Here is a 20,325-nt window from a genome sequence, read left to right as displayed (position 1 = left end):
TACCAGAGCTTTTGCTCACCACTTTGCAATCATCGTCTTAATTTTTACACTGATCTTGGGACATAGATGATATCGTCTCCACTCCTCTTATTGACTTCCGCGTCCTGCAGACTGAGTCGTGCTTCCCTGGCCCTCCATCCGTATATTGAAGCCGTAACTTTCTTTGTGGCCATCCTGAGAGTAAGGAAGCAATGAAGGTCAAATGAAGCTATAAGGGCAAAACCCTCAGTAGGATTAGTGTTCTTGGAGGAAGAGATACCGGAGAGTTCTCTTTCTCTCTAACATGGTACGTCGCGTAATACTCGGGTTTAGCTGGTTTCTTGTTGGAAATACTTGCATTGATTTCTGTTTGTGCAGCATCAGAGCCCAGTGCCTGTAGTCTCCTCGAGCCTGCAGCATCAGTTGTATCCATCTACCTGGTCAAAAAGTAGCAAAGGGCCGTGAGGAAATCTATGGGATTCTAATGCCCTAAGATTAGAGTCGTTGAAGGTTAGTGGGTTATAGGACTTTGAATCATATTTTAAGAGGTATTAAAGGTAAGAAAAAGGGACCAAGGCCTTTGAGAGAAGCCATTCTCTGCTGAATAAGAGCCACCCCTGGTTGTCATGGTTACCTTAATCCTAAACCAGGAAGAGGGGGGAAGGAAACAAAACACTTCCAGAAACAACTTTCTGAAACCTCAGCAGATGCAAAGTTTTTAAACCTGGGCAAATGTTATCTTTATAGGTTCCTGTCTAGGAGATTGCTTTTGAAAGCTTAGAACTGTAGCTTGTATCGAGTAGGGGAAATTGTTCGGAAGCTTGGAGGAAACAGAGAGAGGGAGGAAACTAGACCCTACCCCAGAAAGAATTGTCTTTATACTTTTGGAGGAGGAAAAAAAAATACTCCCACATAAAACTTTATGTAATAGAAAAAACCTAAAGGCATAGATAGATTTTTTTTTTTAAGGTACAGTAAACGAAAGCAACTTTGATTCACAATTTTTTAAAAAGATTTTATTTAGGCATTTGAGAGAGAGCAGGAGAGCACAAGCAGGGGGAGCAGCAGAGGGAGAGGGAGAAGCCGGTTCCCCCATGGAACAGGGAGCGCCATGCAGGGCTCGATCCCAGGATCGTGACCAGAGCCGAAAGCAGACACTTAATGACTGAGCCACCCAGGTGCCCCTGATTCACAGTTTTTAATAGCTTAAAAAACCAAATTTGAATGTTCATACTATTTGTTATTCAGTGTTTAGTGGCCATTCCCCAAGAATGCAGACCTCCCCCTACAAAGTAATTTTATAGGAGTCTGTGAACAGCCAGTTCAAAATGGAGAAAATCATCAGGGACGCCCAATTTGAAATTAGTCAACTTGTTTGTGCACGAGGCTAAAATTCAGATGCCTTTTGGAGCATAATTAAAAGTAGCCAATAAGAAAAAAGTGGTGAAAATGCGATTATGTAGTTTCACTAATTGCTGATCTGTTCTCCAGAATAAAACATATAATTACTGTTGGGTGTCTTTTCTGTAAGGCACACATGTCCATAATTACTTTTCATCAAGACTGGCTGAGTGTGGGGTTGGCCAGACTGACCCTTTCTTAGAGGTTGTGGGGGTCTTAGGTTTTTTTCCCCAGCCCCAATATAACACTTGGGGATAATTAAAGAAGTCATTTGTCATAAGATCCTTTTCATATTAAACTTACTAATGTGTAGGTTTCCAGATGATGTGTATATTGGTTTCCTTTCCTCGTGTACAGTAGCTTGTGCAACATTAAATAGAAATGTGTGTGTATCTTAAAGTCAGCCCCCGCCCCACTTTGAGAAGAGACCTCTTCAGGTCAGAATTCCTCTGGGTCTAAGCTTTGTGCTCTGCTAGCTTTATCCACGCTGTTGGATATACCCCCTTCCCCCACTCACACTTCATCAACTTATGTCCAGATTTGTTTTAGCCAAAGGGCTGGTGGATTTATAGCTTTTTGAACCCCATTCCTGGCTCCTGGTGCAAAGCCTGCCCCAAATGCAAAATTTGCAGTTACTCCAACAAATGTTCATTTCCTGCCAAACACATAAAAGACCTCTTTGCACTGAGAAATCTTAGCCGATGTTGCGTGCGCCCACGTGGGTGTTTGCTCACTCTCCCCGTGTGGTCGGGCCTTCACAGCCACTCTTCCTTGAACTAGTCCAACCCCTCAGTATTTTTCTAAGCTCTAATGTTCTAAGAAGAACTCACTTTCTGGCTCGTAAAAAAATTTGAAACAGACTCTATCATGCGTCACCCCCTGTGGCTGTTTTCAGATGTGAATCCCACTGCCCCTTTTTCTTATTTTTTTTTTCTGCATTTTGCATTGTGAGAAAACATCTGTAACGTGAAATTGACCAGTTTAGCCGTGACGTGTGCAATTCAGTGCCACTAAGTACACTCACCAACACCACCATCCGTTTTACGTTCTGTGATTTGATTTTTTGTTTTGTGGGTTTTTTTTTTTTTTTAATTTAAATCCTAGTTAATTAACATATACTGTGACGTGAGTTTGAACAAAATTACTTTTGAGTGTGAAGTTCTAAAAAAATCCACTGGAGACAAGCGTTGAGGAATGATGTTGCAAACTGTTGGCGTAGATCCAACGTGGGAAGTACAGGAGGGATGATTTCTCTTAGAGAATGGGAATGAAATCTTTTCTCTCTTTGTTAGACATCCCTGTTTTTCTCATCAGTCCTGCATCAGCGCACGTGAGATGATTCTACCAGTGGTCCTTGAACCAGGCACCAGAAGAGCCCAGTGAGGTTGGGATTCCCCATGGCAAATATTGTATGCCTTCAGATAGCTGTGCATATCTTCTGGACTTCGGTGATGAGAATTCGAGGGATATAAAGTGGCATCTGTTTTTAAGAAAAAATGCTTATTGACTGGACACTGAAGCCTCTTTGATGACTCCTGCTAATGGACAATGCCCATCATTGAACCTGTCAGCCTCTAGCTCTTTCTGTCCATTAGCCCCCTGGGTTACTATTTGGTTTCTATAATGTTCGGCTCTTCTCAGAGGGAAAGTGCACATGTAAACGCAGTAACTGGAAATGACCATGTTTTGAGTTGCTTTTCTTCTGGTTCTTGATCTGTGTGGTGGACTTGGGTCCATTTTATTAGTGGGTCATTAGGAATCCACCAGGCAGGGGCACCTGGGTGGCTCAGTTGGTTAAGCCCCTGCCTTTGGCTCAGGTCATGATCTTGGAGTCCCAGGATCAAGTCCTGCATTGGGCTCCCAGCTCAGTGGGGAGTCTGCTTCTTCCTCTGACTCTCCCCCTGTCTCACTCTCTCTCTCGTTCTCTCTCTTTCAAATAAATAAATAAAATCTTTAAGAATAAAATAAAATAAAAAAAGGAATCCACCAAGCAGTGAAAAGAAACCAAGGCATATGGTTCTTAGTGTTGAGGGTAGGGATTGGGACCTACTCTATCCTGTGTTCCCTTTCCCTGTGGGTTCAGTAACTGGAAAGTGCCTGTATAATACTGGTTGCTGTGGGCATTTGGTTGAGTGCCAGCTGCTTCGCTGGACAGTAAGAATATGAAGGTGAGTAAGGAGCCCAGAATTTAAGTGGAGACACAGGCTCGTGTATACTTAACTGTATGGAATACTGTGAAATGAGGAAGTTTTATTCATTTGTTCATTCACTTCCAAATTGGTTGGTCTGTAGGCACCGTGGATACAGAGGTTAATAAAATGCAACCTTTACCTTCAGTGTAGGTGAGCTGTGGGAGTGAGTTCGCGCAATGTGCTGGGAGAACCTAGGGAAGAAAGTCCTAAATTCTGCCATAGTTGCGGAGGGAGGGACGAGGAGTGGGACCACAGCCACAGAAAGGACACAGAATCATGGGCCGATAACTTTATGTCCCCACAAAACCTGCACACAAATATTTATAGCAGTTTTATTCTTCCTCATCAACACTTGGATGGTCAGCAAGATGACTTTGGGGGTGCTTGGGTGGCTCAGTCATTAGGCGTCTGCATTCAGCTCTGGTTATGATCCCAGGGTCCTGGGATCAAGCCCTGCATCGAGCTCCTTGCTCAGCGGGGAGCCCGTTTCTCCCTCTCCTGCTCCCTTTCTCGCTGTCTCTCTCTCTCTCTGTCAAATAAATAAATAAAATCTTAAAAAAAAAAAAAAGATGTAATGGATAAACTGTGGTACATTCATGCAAGGGAATATTATTTAGCAGTTTAAAAAAAATGAACCAAGAAGCCATGAAAAGACATCCAGGGACCTAAGTGCATACACTTGAGCAAAAGAAGCCAATCTGGGAAGGCTACATGCCGTGTGGTTCCCACTGTATGACATTCTGGAAGAGGCAGACAGTGAAGGCAGCAAAAGGACCAGTGATAGCCAGGAGTTGGGGGGGGGTGGGGCTAAGGGTTGACTGGGTGGCACACGGTGGATTCTTAGGATGGTGAAACTATCCTCTGTGACCCTGTGATGGCGAAGACGTGATCCGATACATTCGTCGAGACGTCTGGACCTGTAGAATGCAGAGTGAACCCTGCTGTAAAGTGTGGGCTCGGGGTGCCGATAATATATCGATGATGTGTCCGTGTTGGCTCAGCTATGGTGACAAATGGATGGATACAAGATTAACAATAAGGGATCCGGTGTGTGTGGTGAAAAGAGCTGTGTGGGGATTCTCTGTGTCTTGCCTTCAATTTCCTATAAATCTAAAACTGCTCTAAATAAATAAGTGTGTGTGTGTGTGTGTGTGTGTGTGTGTGTGTGTATTTATTTATTTTTTTTAGAAAGGGTGTGGTACGTGGGATTGGGGTGGGGAGGGGAAAATGGCAGAGAATTAGCACCTAAGTAGGAATGCAGCCTGGAAAAGGCTCCAGGGAGTGTAGTCGGGGGGTCCAGTGGTCAGTGCTCATGGAGATGGGCAAGCCGAGAAGGGCTGGAAGATTCAGGAATGACGAGGCTTCCCGTGATGGGGGCCGAGGTTTGTTTTCATCTCTTCCTGTGTTGGAGGGGGGTAACTCCTGCTGTTTCTCTTCGCAGCAAAGAGCCCCGGGGAAGGTGTTGCTGGATGCGGTCTGCAACCACCTCAACCTTGTGGAAGGAGACTATTTCGGCCTCGAGTTTCCCGACCACAAGAAGATCACAGTAAGTGGCGGGAAATTGATGCTGGTATCTGACCATCTGCTCAGTGTCGGGAAAGGTCAGGTACCAGGTGTGGTTCCTTGGACATACAGACCTATCACAGAAGAAGAACATCCCGAAAGCCCTTGTTAATCTTGTTGGAAAATACTACACACGTAGGGTTAGCAAGTGCCAAGAGCGTACTCCGTGAAGACTTGGCTCCCTCTGACCCCTTCCCCCACCTCTCCTTCCAGAAACTACCATTACCAGTCGCCCCGTATCCTCCTGACAAACGTCCGTGTCTGTGTATATACAAGCACATATTTCTGAAACACGCTGTTTTGGGGAAACAATATACAACTTCCTGTACCGTCACCACTGCTTCTGTTAATGTATCCCGAAGCTCTTTCCTTTTCCGCACATAGAATCCACTTCCTTCTTTTTCAGGTTCGTGCCATTCCGCTGAATGGACATGCTGTGATTTATAACGCCTCTTATAAATAGTGGGATATGTAGGTTGTTCCCAGTCTTTTTTTTTTTTTTTTTTTTTTTAACAAATGAAGCTACGGAGAGCGCACTAGTACATGATGCTTGCGACCAAGTGTCTCACTGCTTGAGATCCATCCAAAGGCCTGGGTTTCCATCATTGTAAAGTTTGAAAGATGTGTCATGTTCTTTACAGAGGTTTCACCCCTATGAACCCAAGAGTGAGAACACAGCTTACTGTTTCTTTTGTCTTTTGGCTCAGGGAACTTTCCTAAGGTTGTATCTGAGTCTTTTATTAGACGTCACTTGAAACTACAAGTTCGTTGACTGTATTTCTATTTGTTCTCGGAATTACTACAGGGTACCTAGCACTTTCGCGAGCCACTGCTCTGGGTATAACTGTAAGATGCAGGGAACGTATGATCCAGGTGGGGTGTCAAGCTTAGTCAGTGACTAGCCCAGGGCATGTGACGGGGCCCCACTGGGGCCAGGGGCATTGGGCAGTGGGGGGCAACAAACAACATTGGTGTTCAGGGTCTCCTTCCCAGGTACTATGAAACTAAGTCCCATGAGGCCAATAGGAGTTGACCTGATAGAATGTTCTAGTGAGAGGGGACCCTGAGTTTAAAGGGCAGAAAGCAACCTTCAGGAGCCTGCAGGTGTGGCTGGAGTTGAGAGATTAGGGGGAGGGGCTCAGGTGAAGGAGTGAGAAGGAGGAGGCTCTAAGGTAGGCAGGGAGCCACATTTTGAAGGACTTTTTTTTTTTTTTTAAGATTTTATTTATTTATTTGAGAGGGAATGAGCAGTGGGGTGGGGCAGAAGGAGAGAGAGAAACAGACTCTCTGCTGAGCAGGAAGTCGGATCGATCCGCTCCATCCCAGGACCCTGGGATCATGACCTGAGCCGAAGGCAGATGCTTAACCCACTGAGCCACCCAGGCATCCCTGAGGTACTTTTTATACCATTGGTATCCAGTAGAAGGAAAATATGAGCCACATATGTAATTTCACATTTGCTAGCCGTTATGTTAAAAGAAAAATAAAATTAACCTTTTTTTTTTTTTGAAGATTCATCTATTTGAGAGAGAAGAGAGAGAGAGAGAGAATGGAGGTGGAGGGGCAGAGGGAGAAGCAGGCTCCCCGCTGAGCAGGCTTGATCCTAGGACCCTGAGATCATGACCTGAGCTGAAGGCAGACACTTAACCGACTGTGCCACCCAGGCATCCCAAAGTGAAATTAACTTAAAAGTGTATTTAACTTAGTGTGTCCAAAAACATGATCATTTCAACATGTAATCAATATCAAAAACTATGAATTAAGCTATTTCACATTTTTTCATGCTGAGTCTTTGGATCTGGGATGTACTTGACTCTCACAGCCCCTCTCAGTTCACGCCATCTGTGTTCCCGGCGCTCAGTGGACACGTGTAGCCTGCGGCTCTTGTGCTGGACAGCACAGCTCTGTACTAAGCTAATGTATTTGGGAAGCTGTCAGTGTGTTTTAAAGGGAACATGATATCCAATTTTATCGGTTAGAAAGAGGACTGGACTGGAATAGGACAAGACTAAAGTCAGGAAAGCCATTAGGAGCTTGCTGTTTTTCAGGCTGGAGACGGTGCTGGAAGGAGCTAAGGGGGTACCGTGGCGGAGAGCTGGAGGGAGGTGGGTGAATTCAAGAGGTTTTGGGGGGAGGAGGTGGCTGGGGATATGAGTGAATGGATGGGCTGGTGACAGAAAGGAGGCTCAGAGCAGCTGGGTTTCCAGCTTTGCCATCCGGGGGATAGTGGTGCCAGTCACTGGAGATGAAAGTCTCAGAGCGGCCATGTCTCTGAAGAGGTAAAGACAAGGAGTTCCATCCAGACACGAGGACTTGGGCGTCCTTGGGCATCCCGGTGGAGATGTCCAGTGGACATTACCAGTAGGTGTATCTCCTGGAGCACAGGAAAGATATCTGAGTTGAAATGTGGACTTAGAAAATCCTAGGAGTATTTTATTTTTAAAAAATTTTTTTAAAGACTTTATTTGTCAGAGAGTGAGAGCACAAGCAGAGAGAGTCACAGGCAGAGGGAGAAGCAGGCTCTCTGCGGAGCAAGGATGTAGGACTCAATCCCAGGATGCCAGGATCACGACCTGAGCCTACAGCAGATGCTTGGCCAACTGAGCCACCCAGGTGTCCCCATTTTTTTTTTTTTTTTTTTTTTTTTTAGATTTTATTTATTTATTTGACAGAGAGACGGTGAGAGGGGGAAAACAAGCAGGGAGAGTGGGAGAAGGAGAGGGGAAGCAGGTTTCCCGCCCAGCAGGGAGCCTGGTGTGGGCCTTGATGCCAAGACCCTGGGACCATGACCTGAGCCAAAGGCAGACCTTAATGACTGAGCCAACCAGGGGCACTCTAAAAATTTTTTTTGAAAAGATTTTATTTATTTATTTGAAGAGAGAGAGGGGGAGAGCGAGAGAAAGAGGGGGAAGGGAGAGGGACAGTGCAGAGTCTGCACTGAGCCCAGAGCAAGATGAGGAGGATGACCTCACAACACTGAGATCATGACCTGAGATGAAATCAAGGGTTGGACATTGAACCATCTGAGCCACCCAGGGCCCCCCTCCCCAGGGTTATTTTAAATATCAATTGAAGCTCTGACCCTGGACAAGAGGGTAGACTGTGTAAAGGAGGCTAGCTTGGAGCCACCAGCATTTAAGGGATAGAGAAGGAAGAGCCCTCAGAGGAGGTGCGGATGGGGAGGAGGAAAACCGGGGAAGGACACATCACAGAGCAGGAGAAGAGTGTTACAAGGAAGGCATAGACAGGAGTTGAGTGGGTAGATGGTGAATGAGCAAATCTGTCCCATACCTAAAATGGGTGTGAATAGTGTTTTCTCAGCTTGTTCCTGTCTCCAAATACTCTTTAGCATTTCCTCATGCCTGAATTAAATCTAAGCCTCCCTGACTCCCGTTCCTTTTTCTGATGTGGCAGATGACCACAGATGGGCCAAATCTAATTCTGCATTCTATTTATCCAACAATTATTTTGTGCCTACACTGTCTGTCATCATCCTTTGTACCATAGAAGACACAAGTGACAGCAAGAAGTGGTGACGATTTCCATTCATTAGACGGGCACAGCTTGAAAAAAAAGAAAAGTGCACAGCTTGGTAAGAGAGACAAGGAAAACAAATAATTACAATACAATGTGGCTAGTTCTACAGAACATTGTTTCATAAAAGTATTTTATGTTAAAATACTGATTCTCAAAACACTGGAGGGTAATGCTGTCTTCTTATTTCTAACAACTTTGCCTTCCCTGACTCCACTTATGCCTCCTTCTGAGCCAGCTGGAGTTGCCTTTTTAAACCATAAATTAGCTAATGGTGGAGTTGGGGTTCTGACCAGGTCCTTCTGACCCCAAGGTCAGTGCCCTTCTAGAACTTAGAGACCTATTGATTTTTCCCATGCACCTCCAGGGCTGGCTTCTTTCAAGTTTTATCAGGCCTGATTTTTATCATCTCGCTCCTTTCTTATAATACCATTTAGGAGTGTGTTCAGCTGCAAAATACGGAAAAACCGTTAATAAAGACAAAGAAATAGGGGTTCATTTCCCATGCAACACAAATGAAAGTCACCACATGGCTGCCTACCATGTGCCAGATTTTTCTAGTCCCTGTGGACACAGCAGCTAATGTAGCCCACATTCTAAAGCAGGGATCGGTACATTTCATAAAGGACCAAATAATAAATATTATATGAAGGCTTTGCAGGCCAGAGGGTCTCTGCTACAGTAACCCAAGTCTGCCCTTGTAGTGCAGGAGGAGCTGTGGACAGTATGTAAATGAAGAGATGTGGCTTTGTTCCAATAAAACTTTATTTATAATACAGGAAGCCATAGCCAGCACCTGCTCTGAAGAGTGAGAACTCTGTGCAAGGCATCCTGTTCGTTTGACCTACAGTATTTAATTCATTCCAGAAAAGCCCATCATATACACTTTTTCTGATGAGGAAGCTAAGGCTTAGCAAGGTGAACTCATTTTCACAAAGGCGCATGGCGAGGAAATGCGATGGCCATGATTCAGGTGCAGGTCTGCGTAAACACGAGCTCGTGCTCTCCATCACCCTTCTATTCTGACCATATTTCCATGTTTTATTCTCTGTCAATTATAAAATCCCAACCTGAGAGTTAATTTCAGAAGATTAAAGAAAATAAGTTGTTTCAACAGAACGGATCTGCGATGTTAGAGGAGGCGGGAGGGGTGCCTGGGGGCGCGGTATGAGGAGGGTTTCTGGGGCCCTTGGCCGAGTTCTGTTTCTTGATCTAGGTGCTGGTTCTGTGTGTATAATCAGCGGGAAAAAATACAGTGACCTCTGCGCTTACCCATGTGTATCACGTGTGTATAAAATATCAATAAAAGTTTATCCCCAGGAGCACCTGGGTAGCTCAGTCAGTTAAGCGTCTGCCTTCAGCTCAGGTCATGATCTCAGGGTCCTGGGATCAAGTCCTGCATTGCACCGGGCTCCTTGCTCCGTGGGGATCCTGCTTCTCCCTCTGTCGCACTCCCCTGCTTGTGCTCGCGTGCTCTCTCTCTCTGTCAAATAAATAAAATATTCTTAAAAAAAAAAAAAAGTGTATCCCCAAATTCAACGAAATAAAAGCACATAGGAGCAGAAATAATGACCAGAAGGTGCCCGGAGGCTGGCTGACAGAATCAGTTTTGGAAGAGCCAAGGACAAGTCTTGATTTTGCTGAACCAGGGAAGAGCCACTCACCTGTGAAAACCGGAAACTCTGGCTGGGTTTTCACCTCTGCTCTTATTAGTAAGGGTGCTCGAAAATACAAAATTTCTGTCCACTGGTTTCTGCTTCCTCCCCTGATTCTGTTGATTTTGAGTGGGGTGGTATGTTACTGCAGCCTGGGAAAGGGCTCTGCGATCAGACTCCCAGCCCTGAAGTCAGTGCAACAGGATGACGGAGTGGGGTGCTGGCCCTCCTGAGCCTCACTTTACTCGTGGGTGGAATGGGCGCAGCAGTGCCCAGCTAGTGGGGTTTTTGAAAGGATCAGATGCGATAACATCAGCCAGCATGTAACCCTTTGGGTGGGACCTACTCAGGTGTTCAAAAAGTATTTGTCATGGAAACTCTTACCATGATCATTTTTTAAATGGATGAAAACCGAGGACGTAAGAGTTAACCATCTTAACGGTCTCAAGGTGTACTGGGCAGTAGCATTAACTGTATTCACCTCGTGCCACAGGTCTCTGGAATGTTCTTCTCTTTATTTTTTGTTTTACTTTTTTAAAGATTTTATCTGTTCGTTAGACAGAGAGCACAAGCAGGGGAATGGCAGGGAGAGGGAGAAGCAGACTCCCCGCTGAGTAGGGCACTCCATGCGGGGCTCGATCCCAGGACCCCAGGATCATGACCTGAGCCGAAGGCAGGTGCTTCACCAACTGAACCACCCTGGCGCCCGTTTCCATCTTTAAAAAAGTTGAAATTGCATGCCCTTCTACAACTCCCCATTTCCCCTTCCCCTGCCCCAAGCCCCAGGCAACCACCATTCTAATTCTGTTTCTAGGAATTGGGCTACTCCAGATACCTCTCAGCGGACTCGAACCCCTTTGTCTTTCTGTGATTTATTTCGCTGAGCCTCCTGTCCTCAGGATGCATCTGCAACGTAGCATATGACAGGATATCCATTCCTTTTAAGGCTCAGCTGAGACGCGTTGAATGCACGCACCATGTTTTTGCACGTGCGTGTCTGTGGGTGGACTGGAGGTTGTGTATTTCATAACCGTCAGTGGCTGTGAAGACTGCTGCAGTGAACACGGGTGTGTCCTCAGCCTAGTGTTTTCCACGCTCCTGCTGATTTTCACCTTTACCGGCTTCATCTGGGAGGCTGCTTACTTGCCAAACCAAGAGGAAGTGTGATCGGTCCCACCAGATCTGAACGGGGGCTGTGGCAGCCGGCCTTGCCCATGTGCCTGCCTGTGTGTGTTACATGGGAAGCTAGGGTCCCCAAGTTCCTGGCACACGGAGTTGTGGACCTCCGTGCCGGAGTGGTCGGTCCAGGCAGCTGGGGTCCCAGCCCAGCCTTTCGTGCCTCGGCTCACTTTCCATCACGTGAAGCGCGCACGTCAGAGCAGGCTGCCCCAGTCAGGTTTGCAAAAGCCTAAGGGGAGAAGGCATGCATTCCATGGTCTAAGACAGGAAATAAGCTAGTGATAATTGGTAATCAGTTATGCTCTACCCTTCATTAGACTTGTCCTCTGACTGGCCGGTTAATAGAGTTGATGGCTTTGTGTCCATGCGAGTTTGGCCTGCCCTTGTCATTGGGTCCAGGCAGCCGTGCCCATGAGACTGCCTCCATAGGAGCAGAAGTGTTTTCATCAGCTGCTGTATTGATTGGTCTTTCCATGGCAGAAATGCGAGTCAGATCCTGGGAATCGAGACTCTGTACTTCATATTTGAGTTAATTGGTGGCCAGAGTCGGGGGGCTGGTAGAAGGCCAGGAAGTTGCCATTGGGGTGAACTCAGACTTGACTGTCCTTGATCCTCTCCTGTGCGCCATGACTCTGCTCCACTCCTTAATGCATCTCATTTGTTCTGCATTCGAGGTGGGGGCGAACGGGGCCAGACAGTAAATACGCAAGGCTCTGCAGACCTTGCTGTCTCTATGGCAACGCCCCAGCACTGCCCAGGGAGCCGATTCAGAGAGGTAACTTGCCCGGTACTTAACGATGAACTGTATAACCAGGTTTTTAACCAGGATTCACACGCAGGTCTGCTTTCGGCTACACGTGGCTGCCTTTCCTCACATTGGCCCTGAGGTCGCCGAGAGCTGCGTGAACCTAGCGATGGAGATAGGTATGGACCACTGATCTCAGAAGCCTGTCAAGGGTACTGGGAGGGGCCGGCATTGTGGCTTGTAAATCTCGTTTTAAACATTTGCTTCGTCCTGTCACAGCTGGGTAGAATCTGAACCTCTTCAATTTTGGACCTTATCTGGGAAATGAGTTTAATAAATGATGATTTTACGAGGTTGTCATGAAATGCTTTACAATGATGGGCCCAGCAGGATCCCTGCACGTGCTCAGAAACCAATGAAGCTGGCCCACCAGTCTTGCGTTAAAGCTGTATCACTTACCAATCTGATAAGACAGTTCCCATTTCTAATAAATACCAGTAAAGCTCCGGAAGAGGATTGCTCTCTTTCTGTTAATTTTCTATCTTTCTCTGTGCCAGGAGAAAAGTTTCGCTCCTGGTAGTGTCTTAGTTCAGGCTGCCCTAACAAGATACCGCAGGCTGGGTGACTTGAACAGCAGACGGTGTTGGAGACTGGAGTCTGAGATCAGGGTGCCAGCCTGGTCAATTCCGGATAAGGACTCTCCTTCTGGCTGGCAGGTGGAAATTCTCAATGTGTCCTCACATGGCAGAGAGAGACCAACATCTTTCTCTTCTTCTAAGGCCATGGTCCTATTGGACCAGGGCCCCACTTTTAGGATTTTATTAAACTTTCATTACCTTTTAAAGACCTATCGATACAGTCACATTGGGGGGTTAGGGCTTCGACACTAGGATTTGGGAGGGACACAGTTCAGTCAACAGCTGCAGGCATGCTTTCTAGGGGCTTGAGGCCACAGAAACGACGGCTACACCCCTCGCCTCCTGCGTGTTTCCCAGCCCCACCGGGGTCAGTCAGGCCTCCTTATGTTATGCTTCATAGCAGCCTACTGACCTTGCTTCTTCCTGGGGGTCTGAGAATGTCATAAGCCATGAGCAGCTCTTTGTGGAACAAAGAGGGATGAAGAGTTGCAGAACCACAGACAGAAGTTTGGGAATCCATCAGCAGTGATGTTGTGGAGTGCCTCTGTCATCATGCAGGTTTGATGTGACAGTGGCTGTATTAATGGGGCAGTTCTCAGAGGAGACAAAGCTTCTCTTGAGCATAGAGAGTCTGGGAAGAGGATGGATTGGTAGAAACAGAGAGCAATGGGGTCATCTTCCATTTCTTTTTTTTTTTTTTCTTTTTTAAAAGATTTTATTTATTTATTTATTTATTTACTTACTTATTTGACAGAGAGAAAGATCACAAGTAGGCAGAGAGGCAGGCAGAGAGAGAGAGGGAGAAGCAGGCTTCCCGCTGAGCAGAGAGCCTGATGTGGGGCTCCATCCCAGGACCCAGACCATGACCTGAGCCAAAGGCAGAGGCTTAACCCTCTGAGCCACCCAGGCGCCCTTCATCTTCCATTCCTTAAGCTGGGAAGATACATGTTTTTTTTGTTTTTATTTTGTTTATATTTGGTTTCTAATTAATAGACTTCTTTAAAGATTTTATCCATTTATTTGACAGAGACAGAAAAAGAGAGAACCCAAGTAGGGGGAGCAGCAGGCAGAGAGAGAGGGAGAAGACTTCCCTCTAAGCAGAGACCCGGATGTGAGGCTTGATCCCAGGATCCCAGCATAGATTTGGATCTTGCCTTTTTGTCCAGTCTCATAATCCTGCTTTTTAATTGGGGGTATTTAGAGCATTTACGTGTAATGTGATTGTTGATATGATTTAAATGGGTCATCTTGCTATTTTCTGTTTGTCTTCTCCATTCTTGTTTTTTTTTTTTCTTCTTTTAAGATTTTATTTATTTGTCAGAGAGAGAGAGAGAGCATGAGCAGGGAAGAGAGGGAGAGGGAGAAGCAGGCTCCCCGCTAAATAGGGAGCCCAATGTGGGGCTCAATCCCAGGGATCATGATCTGAGCCAGAGGCAGATGCTTAACCAATGAGTCATGCAGGTACCCCTTCTTCACATTTCTTATGCTTGAGGTTTTCTGAGCTTTTCAGATCTGTCAGGTTTATCGTTTTCATCAAATTTGGAAATTTTTCAGCCATCATTTCTTCTAATATTCTGTCTGGGTTTTTTTTGCCCCTCCCTTGCCATCTTTTATCCTTTGTGACTTCAATTCTCCATGCATGTTAGGCTGCCCAAAGTTGATCTACAGTTCTCTGGTGCTCTATTAATTTCTTTTTGTTTTCAAGATTTCGTTTATTTATTTGACAGACAGAGATCACAGGTAGGCAGAGAGGCAGGCAGAGAGAAAGGGGAAGCAGGCTCCCTGCAGAGCAGAGAGCCTAGTATGGGGCTTGATCCCAGGACCCTGAAATCATGACCTGAGCTGAAGGCAGAAGCTTAACCTACTGAGCCACCCAGGCACCCCATTAATTTCTTGATATTACTTCTCTGTTTCATTTTGAATTGTTTCTGTTGCTTCATCTTCAGGTTCATTAGTATTTTTTCTGCAATGTCTAATCTGATTTCAGTTTCATCCTTTATCTTTTGTTGTTTTTTGAATCTCACACAATGTTGTTTTTGTCTCTAGAGGTTTCATCTGAGTCTTTTATTTCTTCTGTATGTCAACATTGAGCATAAAGAATGCAGTTGTAATTAACTGTCCTTATGTCCTTCACTAATTCTAACACCTGTGTTCCATGTCAGATTTTTTTTTTAAATTTATTTATTTATTTATTTATTTTGGTGTGATTATGGGCTCTATTTTTCTGCTTCCTTGTGTGTCTGGTGATTTTCTTTATTGGATGTCAGATATTGTGAATTTTACCTTGTTGAATCCTGGATTTTTTTTTTTTAAAGATTTTATTTATTTATTTGACAGACAGAGATCACAAGTAGGCAGAGAGGCAGGCAGAGAGAGAGGGGGAAGCAGGCTCCCTGCCGAGCAGAAAGCCCGAGGCGGGGCCCGATCCCAGGACCCTGGGATCATGAGCTGAATACAGAGGCTTTAACCCACTGAGCTGCCCAGGCGCCCGAATCCTGGATATTTTATATTCCTATAAACTTTTATTGAGTGTCCTGGGATGCAATTAAGTTATTTGGAAACTATTTAATCCTTTCAGATCTAGATTTTAAGACCTGTTAGATGGGACTGGTTTGGTGTATAGTCTCAGGTTAATTATTCCTTACTGCTAAGGGACAGCCATTCGGTACCTTACCCAGTACCCCAGAAATCATGAGGTTGTCTGGTCCGGCTGGTGAGAAATAGTAGTAGTCCTGACACTATGTGAGCTCTAGGCCTGATACCTTGAGTCATTTCATTGGTTCTTTCTCCCCAGTCTTGGGTACTTTTATTACAAGATGACATTGATCAGTATTCAGTTGATGACTCTCAAAGGGAACCTTCTGTACTCTCTCAAATGCTCTTTCTGAGACTTCTCAGCCCCATCTTTTTAATTCATTGATTTGCCAGATACTTCCTCCCTGTACCATGGTCCAGAGCTTGCTCAAGGCAGAAGGCTGGGGCAAGTGTAGTGATCGTGATTTTATTTACTTGTCTCTCAGGGATCACTGTTTCTTACTGTCTGGTGTCCTGAGCTTTAAGATCTGTTGTGCTAAGTATATTTTTCTTTTGGTTTTGTTTTGTTTTGTTTTGTTTTTCATATAGGAAGATAAATCCAGTCCCTGTTAATCTATTTTGAGCAGAATTAAAAAACGTCTAACAGGTTTAAATAGAAAGCCACACTTAACATTAATATGAAAAAGTTACATTTAAGCAAATTGTTATAAAAATTCAAAGTCTAGTTATTTCTTGTAGGAGTCAGCTTGTGGAAAGACTACCTTGTTGCCATGAATTCTGGACACTAGATAATTTGCTGTAACATTTTATCTCATTCCTTTATATGTTACAGTCGATGAAATTTTTTTGTCACATACAGTTCTGATTTTTAAACCTGAAGAGGTGAGCCAAGCTTTTGTTGAGTCTGTTAGCTTTTAGACGAGCGGCATATTATTTGCAGAAAAAGCACAAGGTTGGGGTCAAATGAACTTGATATTGCATCCTGGCTGTGTGTGACCTTGGGCAGCATAAATAAGCTTTCTGAACTCGGCTTCCTTCCTGTGTAAAATGACCGCATCGTCAGGAACATTAAATGAGAATGTATAAAGCAATTGTCTAGTGCCTGGCCTGCAGGACATGCTCAAGAAATGGTCTCTTCCCAGTACTCGGATACCAAGTAACTGAGTTTCTTTCAATAAGAACCTTTCCAGAACACCTCAGATATTTTAGTTGCCTACAAAATCTTCCTAAAATGTCACCCGCCAAAATATCAGAGGCTAAAGATGTCAAAGGGAAAGAAGAGAAACCACTTTGGGAACAGTGGTTGAATTTGCCTTTCCTTACATACCTAAGCGTTGAAGTGTTTCTTCTAACACTGACATTAACCGAAGATCAGAGGAAAGTAGGGAGCCTGACTGAAATGTAGGCAGATGCGAGAAGACAGGGCTAGAAAGCTGTGTTGAAACCAAACTGTGGAAGGTAGATGTTAGGGGCTGAGGTGTGTCTCCCTGAAATTTGTATGTTGAAGCTCTCATACCCAGTACCTCAGAACAAGACTGTACTTGAGGATAGGGCCTTTAAGGAGGCGGCGAAGTTAACGTGAGGCCAGGAGAGTAGGCCTCATCCAGGCGACAGTTGTTACCTTACAACGAGGGAAGTTGGATGTACCTGAGGGACACCAGGGACATACGTCCACAGAGACATGATCGTGGGAGCACAGGGCCAGAAGGCATCCATTTGCAAGTCAAGGAGACCTTGGGAGAAGCTAAGCCCATGACCCCGTGAGCCTCCAGAGCTGTGAGGAAATTAAAGTGTGTTGTCCAAGTCCCCTAGTCTGTGGTGGTTTGGCCCAGCAGCCCCAGCAACCTCTTACTAGCCCGGAAGTTCCCTGATTCAGTGAGTTGTACTGACGGGACTGACATTTTGAGAAATCCATTCATGTTAACCAAATCCCTTTACAGTCCAGTAACGTGGCCGTGTAGGGGCGCTCTGGAGACCAGCAGCATGGTTTTGGAGAACAGGGATGTGTGGCTTGGTCAAAGGGGTGGATAGTGGGATTAGACATAGATCATTATAGTCGTGACCTTCTAGGGACCTTCTAGGCAGGGAAAGAAAGATGATGGTGCTTTTGTTACCTTTTTAATTTGGCCGGAGCTTGCTTCTGTTCTACTTAGGTTGAGTGAAGAAGTGATCTGTGATGACCGTGTCCAGTTCAGATGCTTTCCAGTGGCCTCCCCTGTATATCAAAACTTCCGTGCTTGACCTCTGACAAGCAGCAACCCTATTTGTCTTCTTGCTCCTTCTAGCTCATCCATTTAGGGTAATTTAAGTCCTCTCTGTGCAAGACCTTTTCCGAGCCCTGCAGCTAACACTGTAACTGGTAAACAGAGAGGTTCTCGGAGACCCTGAGTTCTCCCCGCAACCCCCCAGGTGAGCCATGACGTGATCGATGGTCCCCAGCGTGACTGCTACAGAGCCCTACCCAACAGCCTCATGCCCGCCGGTCTGATGTTCCCAGACCTGCTTATTCTAAAACCACATGCTCCGTTGGCTCAAACTGGTGCTTGTGTTTGATGCTTGCCACAGAAATGCCAAAAACAGACGAGAGCTGTTTTAAAACAATTCATAAAATTGGCATTGATGTTGCCAGAGCATAGTCGTTTTGTCCCAAGTGGTTTGCAGAAGTCGAGGCAGATTCTGCAACAGAACTGGCGATGGGGAAGGTTCTCGGAGGGGGTTCCCTGAGGCAGCTATGGTGGTCAGGCGAGCGCAGGTCTGCAGGCCCATGGGTGCGCACGCCATGGTGGGGGTGGGGGGGTCCCCACTATGGTTCTCCAGTTAACATGCTGTCCCGTGCAACACGACGACTTCACTTACTCTCTCCCCGCCTCCATCCTGCAGCCCTCTGATTTTACAGGGGAAGCAGAAGGCAGCAAGAAGGAACTTCCCTATCTTCCCGACACAGAAATGGAAACTCATATTCTCTATTTTAGTTCTCATCTTACTTGACCTTTCAGTAGTTCTTGGTATAGTTCCTTCTGGAAACGCTGACTTCCCATGGCTTCTGTGATGTAACTTTTCCTTTTTTCCCTTCTGTCGTCGTTGCTTCCACCTGCCTGTTCCATGGCGGAGGCGCCATCTTGGGTCATGGCATTTCATCCTCTGGACTCCGTGAGGCAGTCTTCCCCTCCACGGAGTCAGGGTGGAGACGACTTCTAATGTGAGATGTCCTGTCCAGGCTTCACCTCTGAGCTCCAGACACATGCGCCCCACCGTTGCCATACTGTCTCTTACTCATGAAATCCAAGGACACCTTATAAAATCAAAGTCTAGAACCTCCATCCTGGCTCTCTTCCAGTACTCCTGTCTTTGTGAATGGTGCCAACGTCTATCCAGAGGCCCTCGGCAGAAATCTTAGTATTGATTTGGTCATTTTCTCCTCTCTGAGCCACCATATCCAGTCCGTCAGTAAATCCCTTTTGATTTTACCTCTTAAATTTTTCTTCAGTCCACCCACTTTCCCCCATCTCTGCTTCTGCACCCCTGGTCCAGAATAGTGTTCTCTCTCGCCCAGACGATTGCTATGGGCCAGTCCACATCTCCTCCGGCCCTTCTGTCCTCACACTGCCAGCTTCATCTTTTTAAAGATAGCACATCTGATGCTGTCAGCCCTGTGCTTAAATCTAATGTCATATTGCTCTGAGGATAAGGATGAAGAATGGCAACATGGTGGCGGGGGCCTGGGGGTGGGGGGCAGTCTGCAGTCTGACCCCTTCCTGACCCACCCGCCTTGCTCTGGGGCTGGGGCGTTCCCTTCACATCTCCACATGACGTCATCTTCGGGGATCCGTTCCCTCAACAATGTCATGTTCATATCAGGTCTCACGTTCCCTCTACCCCCGTGCCTGGTCATACCTCTGTCCCGGCCCTTGGGAGTCCTCTGCCCTCCCTTCAGTCAGTTTCTGTCACACAACTTCACTTTTGTCAGGAAGGGTTTGGTTCCTGTCTCTTCCCCACTCGACCATCAGTTCCGTAAAGCAGGGACCATGCTAAGTTTGTCTCGTCGCTGGATTCCCAGAGCCTGGCATGGGAACGTGGTAATTTTTTGTTAAATGGATAAAAAAGTTAAGAACAGGGTTTTAATTTCCAACTCCGGGTACTGATTGTCTCAGTCTCCGTTTCTTATCCCATGGAAATACATTTGGCACCTTATCCATCTGTTAGGAATCTTAAAAAATACATCTCGCAAACGACGATTGCGGTTTTAAATGTTTATGTTCTCACGTTTGAAGGTTGATGTTTGTAATTATCACAGTGGAGATAAACCTATGTCAAGTAATGCCAGTATTTTTTTTTCAAGTTTATTTATGTAACTAATCTGTACATACAACCTGGGGTTTGATCTTACGATCCTGAGATCAAGAATCACATCTCCTCCGGTTGAGCCAGCCAAACCCCCCTAATGTCATTGTTTTGTTGTTGTTAATGTTGTTTGTCCCCCTTACAGGAGAGTGGTAGGGGATGGGAAATACTGAAATGAGAATTTTATTAAGCAATATTACTGCTTGGGGGCACCTGGGTGGCTCAGTTGATTAAGCAACTGCCTTCGGCTCAGGTCATGATCCCAAGGTCCTGGGATCGAGCCCCACTTCGGGCTCCCTGCTCAGTAGGGAGCCTCCTTCTCCCTCTGCTTCACTGCCTGCTCGTGCTCTTCCGCTCTCTGTCAAATAAATAAATTTAAAAAAAAGAACTTTGTAAAAAAAAAAAAATACTACTGCTTGGAGAAGGTGAATGGGGAAAGAGTAACCTGAATAAGTAGAGATTTAACATTTTTAGTGTTTCCACTGAGAATTCTTAGTGCTCACTTAAGGTGATTTGGATAATGGAGAAAGGCAGAAGACAGGATATCACCCATCTTCCAACCT

General features: G+C 45.7%; 1 protein-coding gene across 4 annotated transcripts in view; it reads left to right on the top strand.

Annotated features, from left to right (window-relative positions):
* Nucleotides 1-20,325, top strand: part of FARP1 (FERM, ARH/RhoGEF and pleckstrin domain protein 1) — a 271,268-nt gene that overhangs the window by 172,039 nt on the left and 78,904 nt on the right. For all 4 annotated transcript variants that reach the window (XM_032864124.1, XM_032864126.1, XM_032864127.1 and 1 more), the window contains exon 3: nucleotides 5,014-5,118. In XM_032864124.1, the coding sequence (XP_032720015.1) occupies nucleotides 5,014-5,118 (105 nt within the window). The remainder of the gene's footprint in view (nucleotides 1-5,013; nucleotides 5,119-20,325) is intronic.

Source organism: Lontra canadensis, unplaced genomic scaffold (assembly GCF_010015895.1).
Source record: "Lontra canadensis isolate GAN:19392208 unplaced genomic scaffold, GSC_riverotter_1.0 scaffold26, whole genome shotgun sequence".
Classification (NCBI taxonomy): Eukaryota; Metazoa; Chordata; class Mammalia; order Carnivora; family Mustelidae; genus Lontra; species Lontra canadensis.
This window is presented reverse-complemented; position numbering and strand designations above follow the sequence as displayed.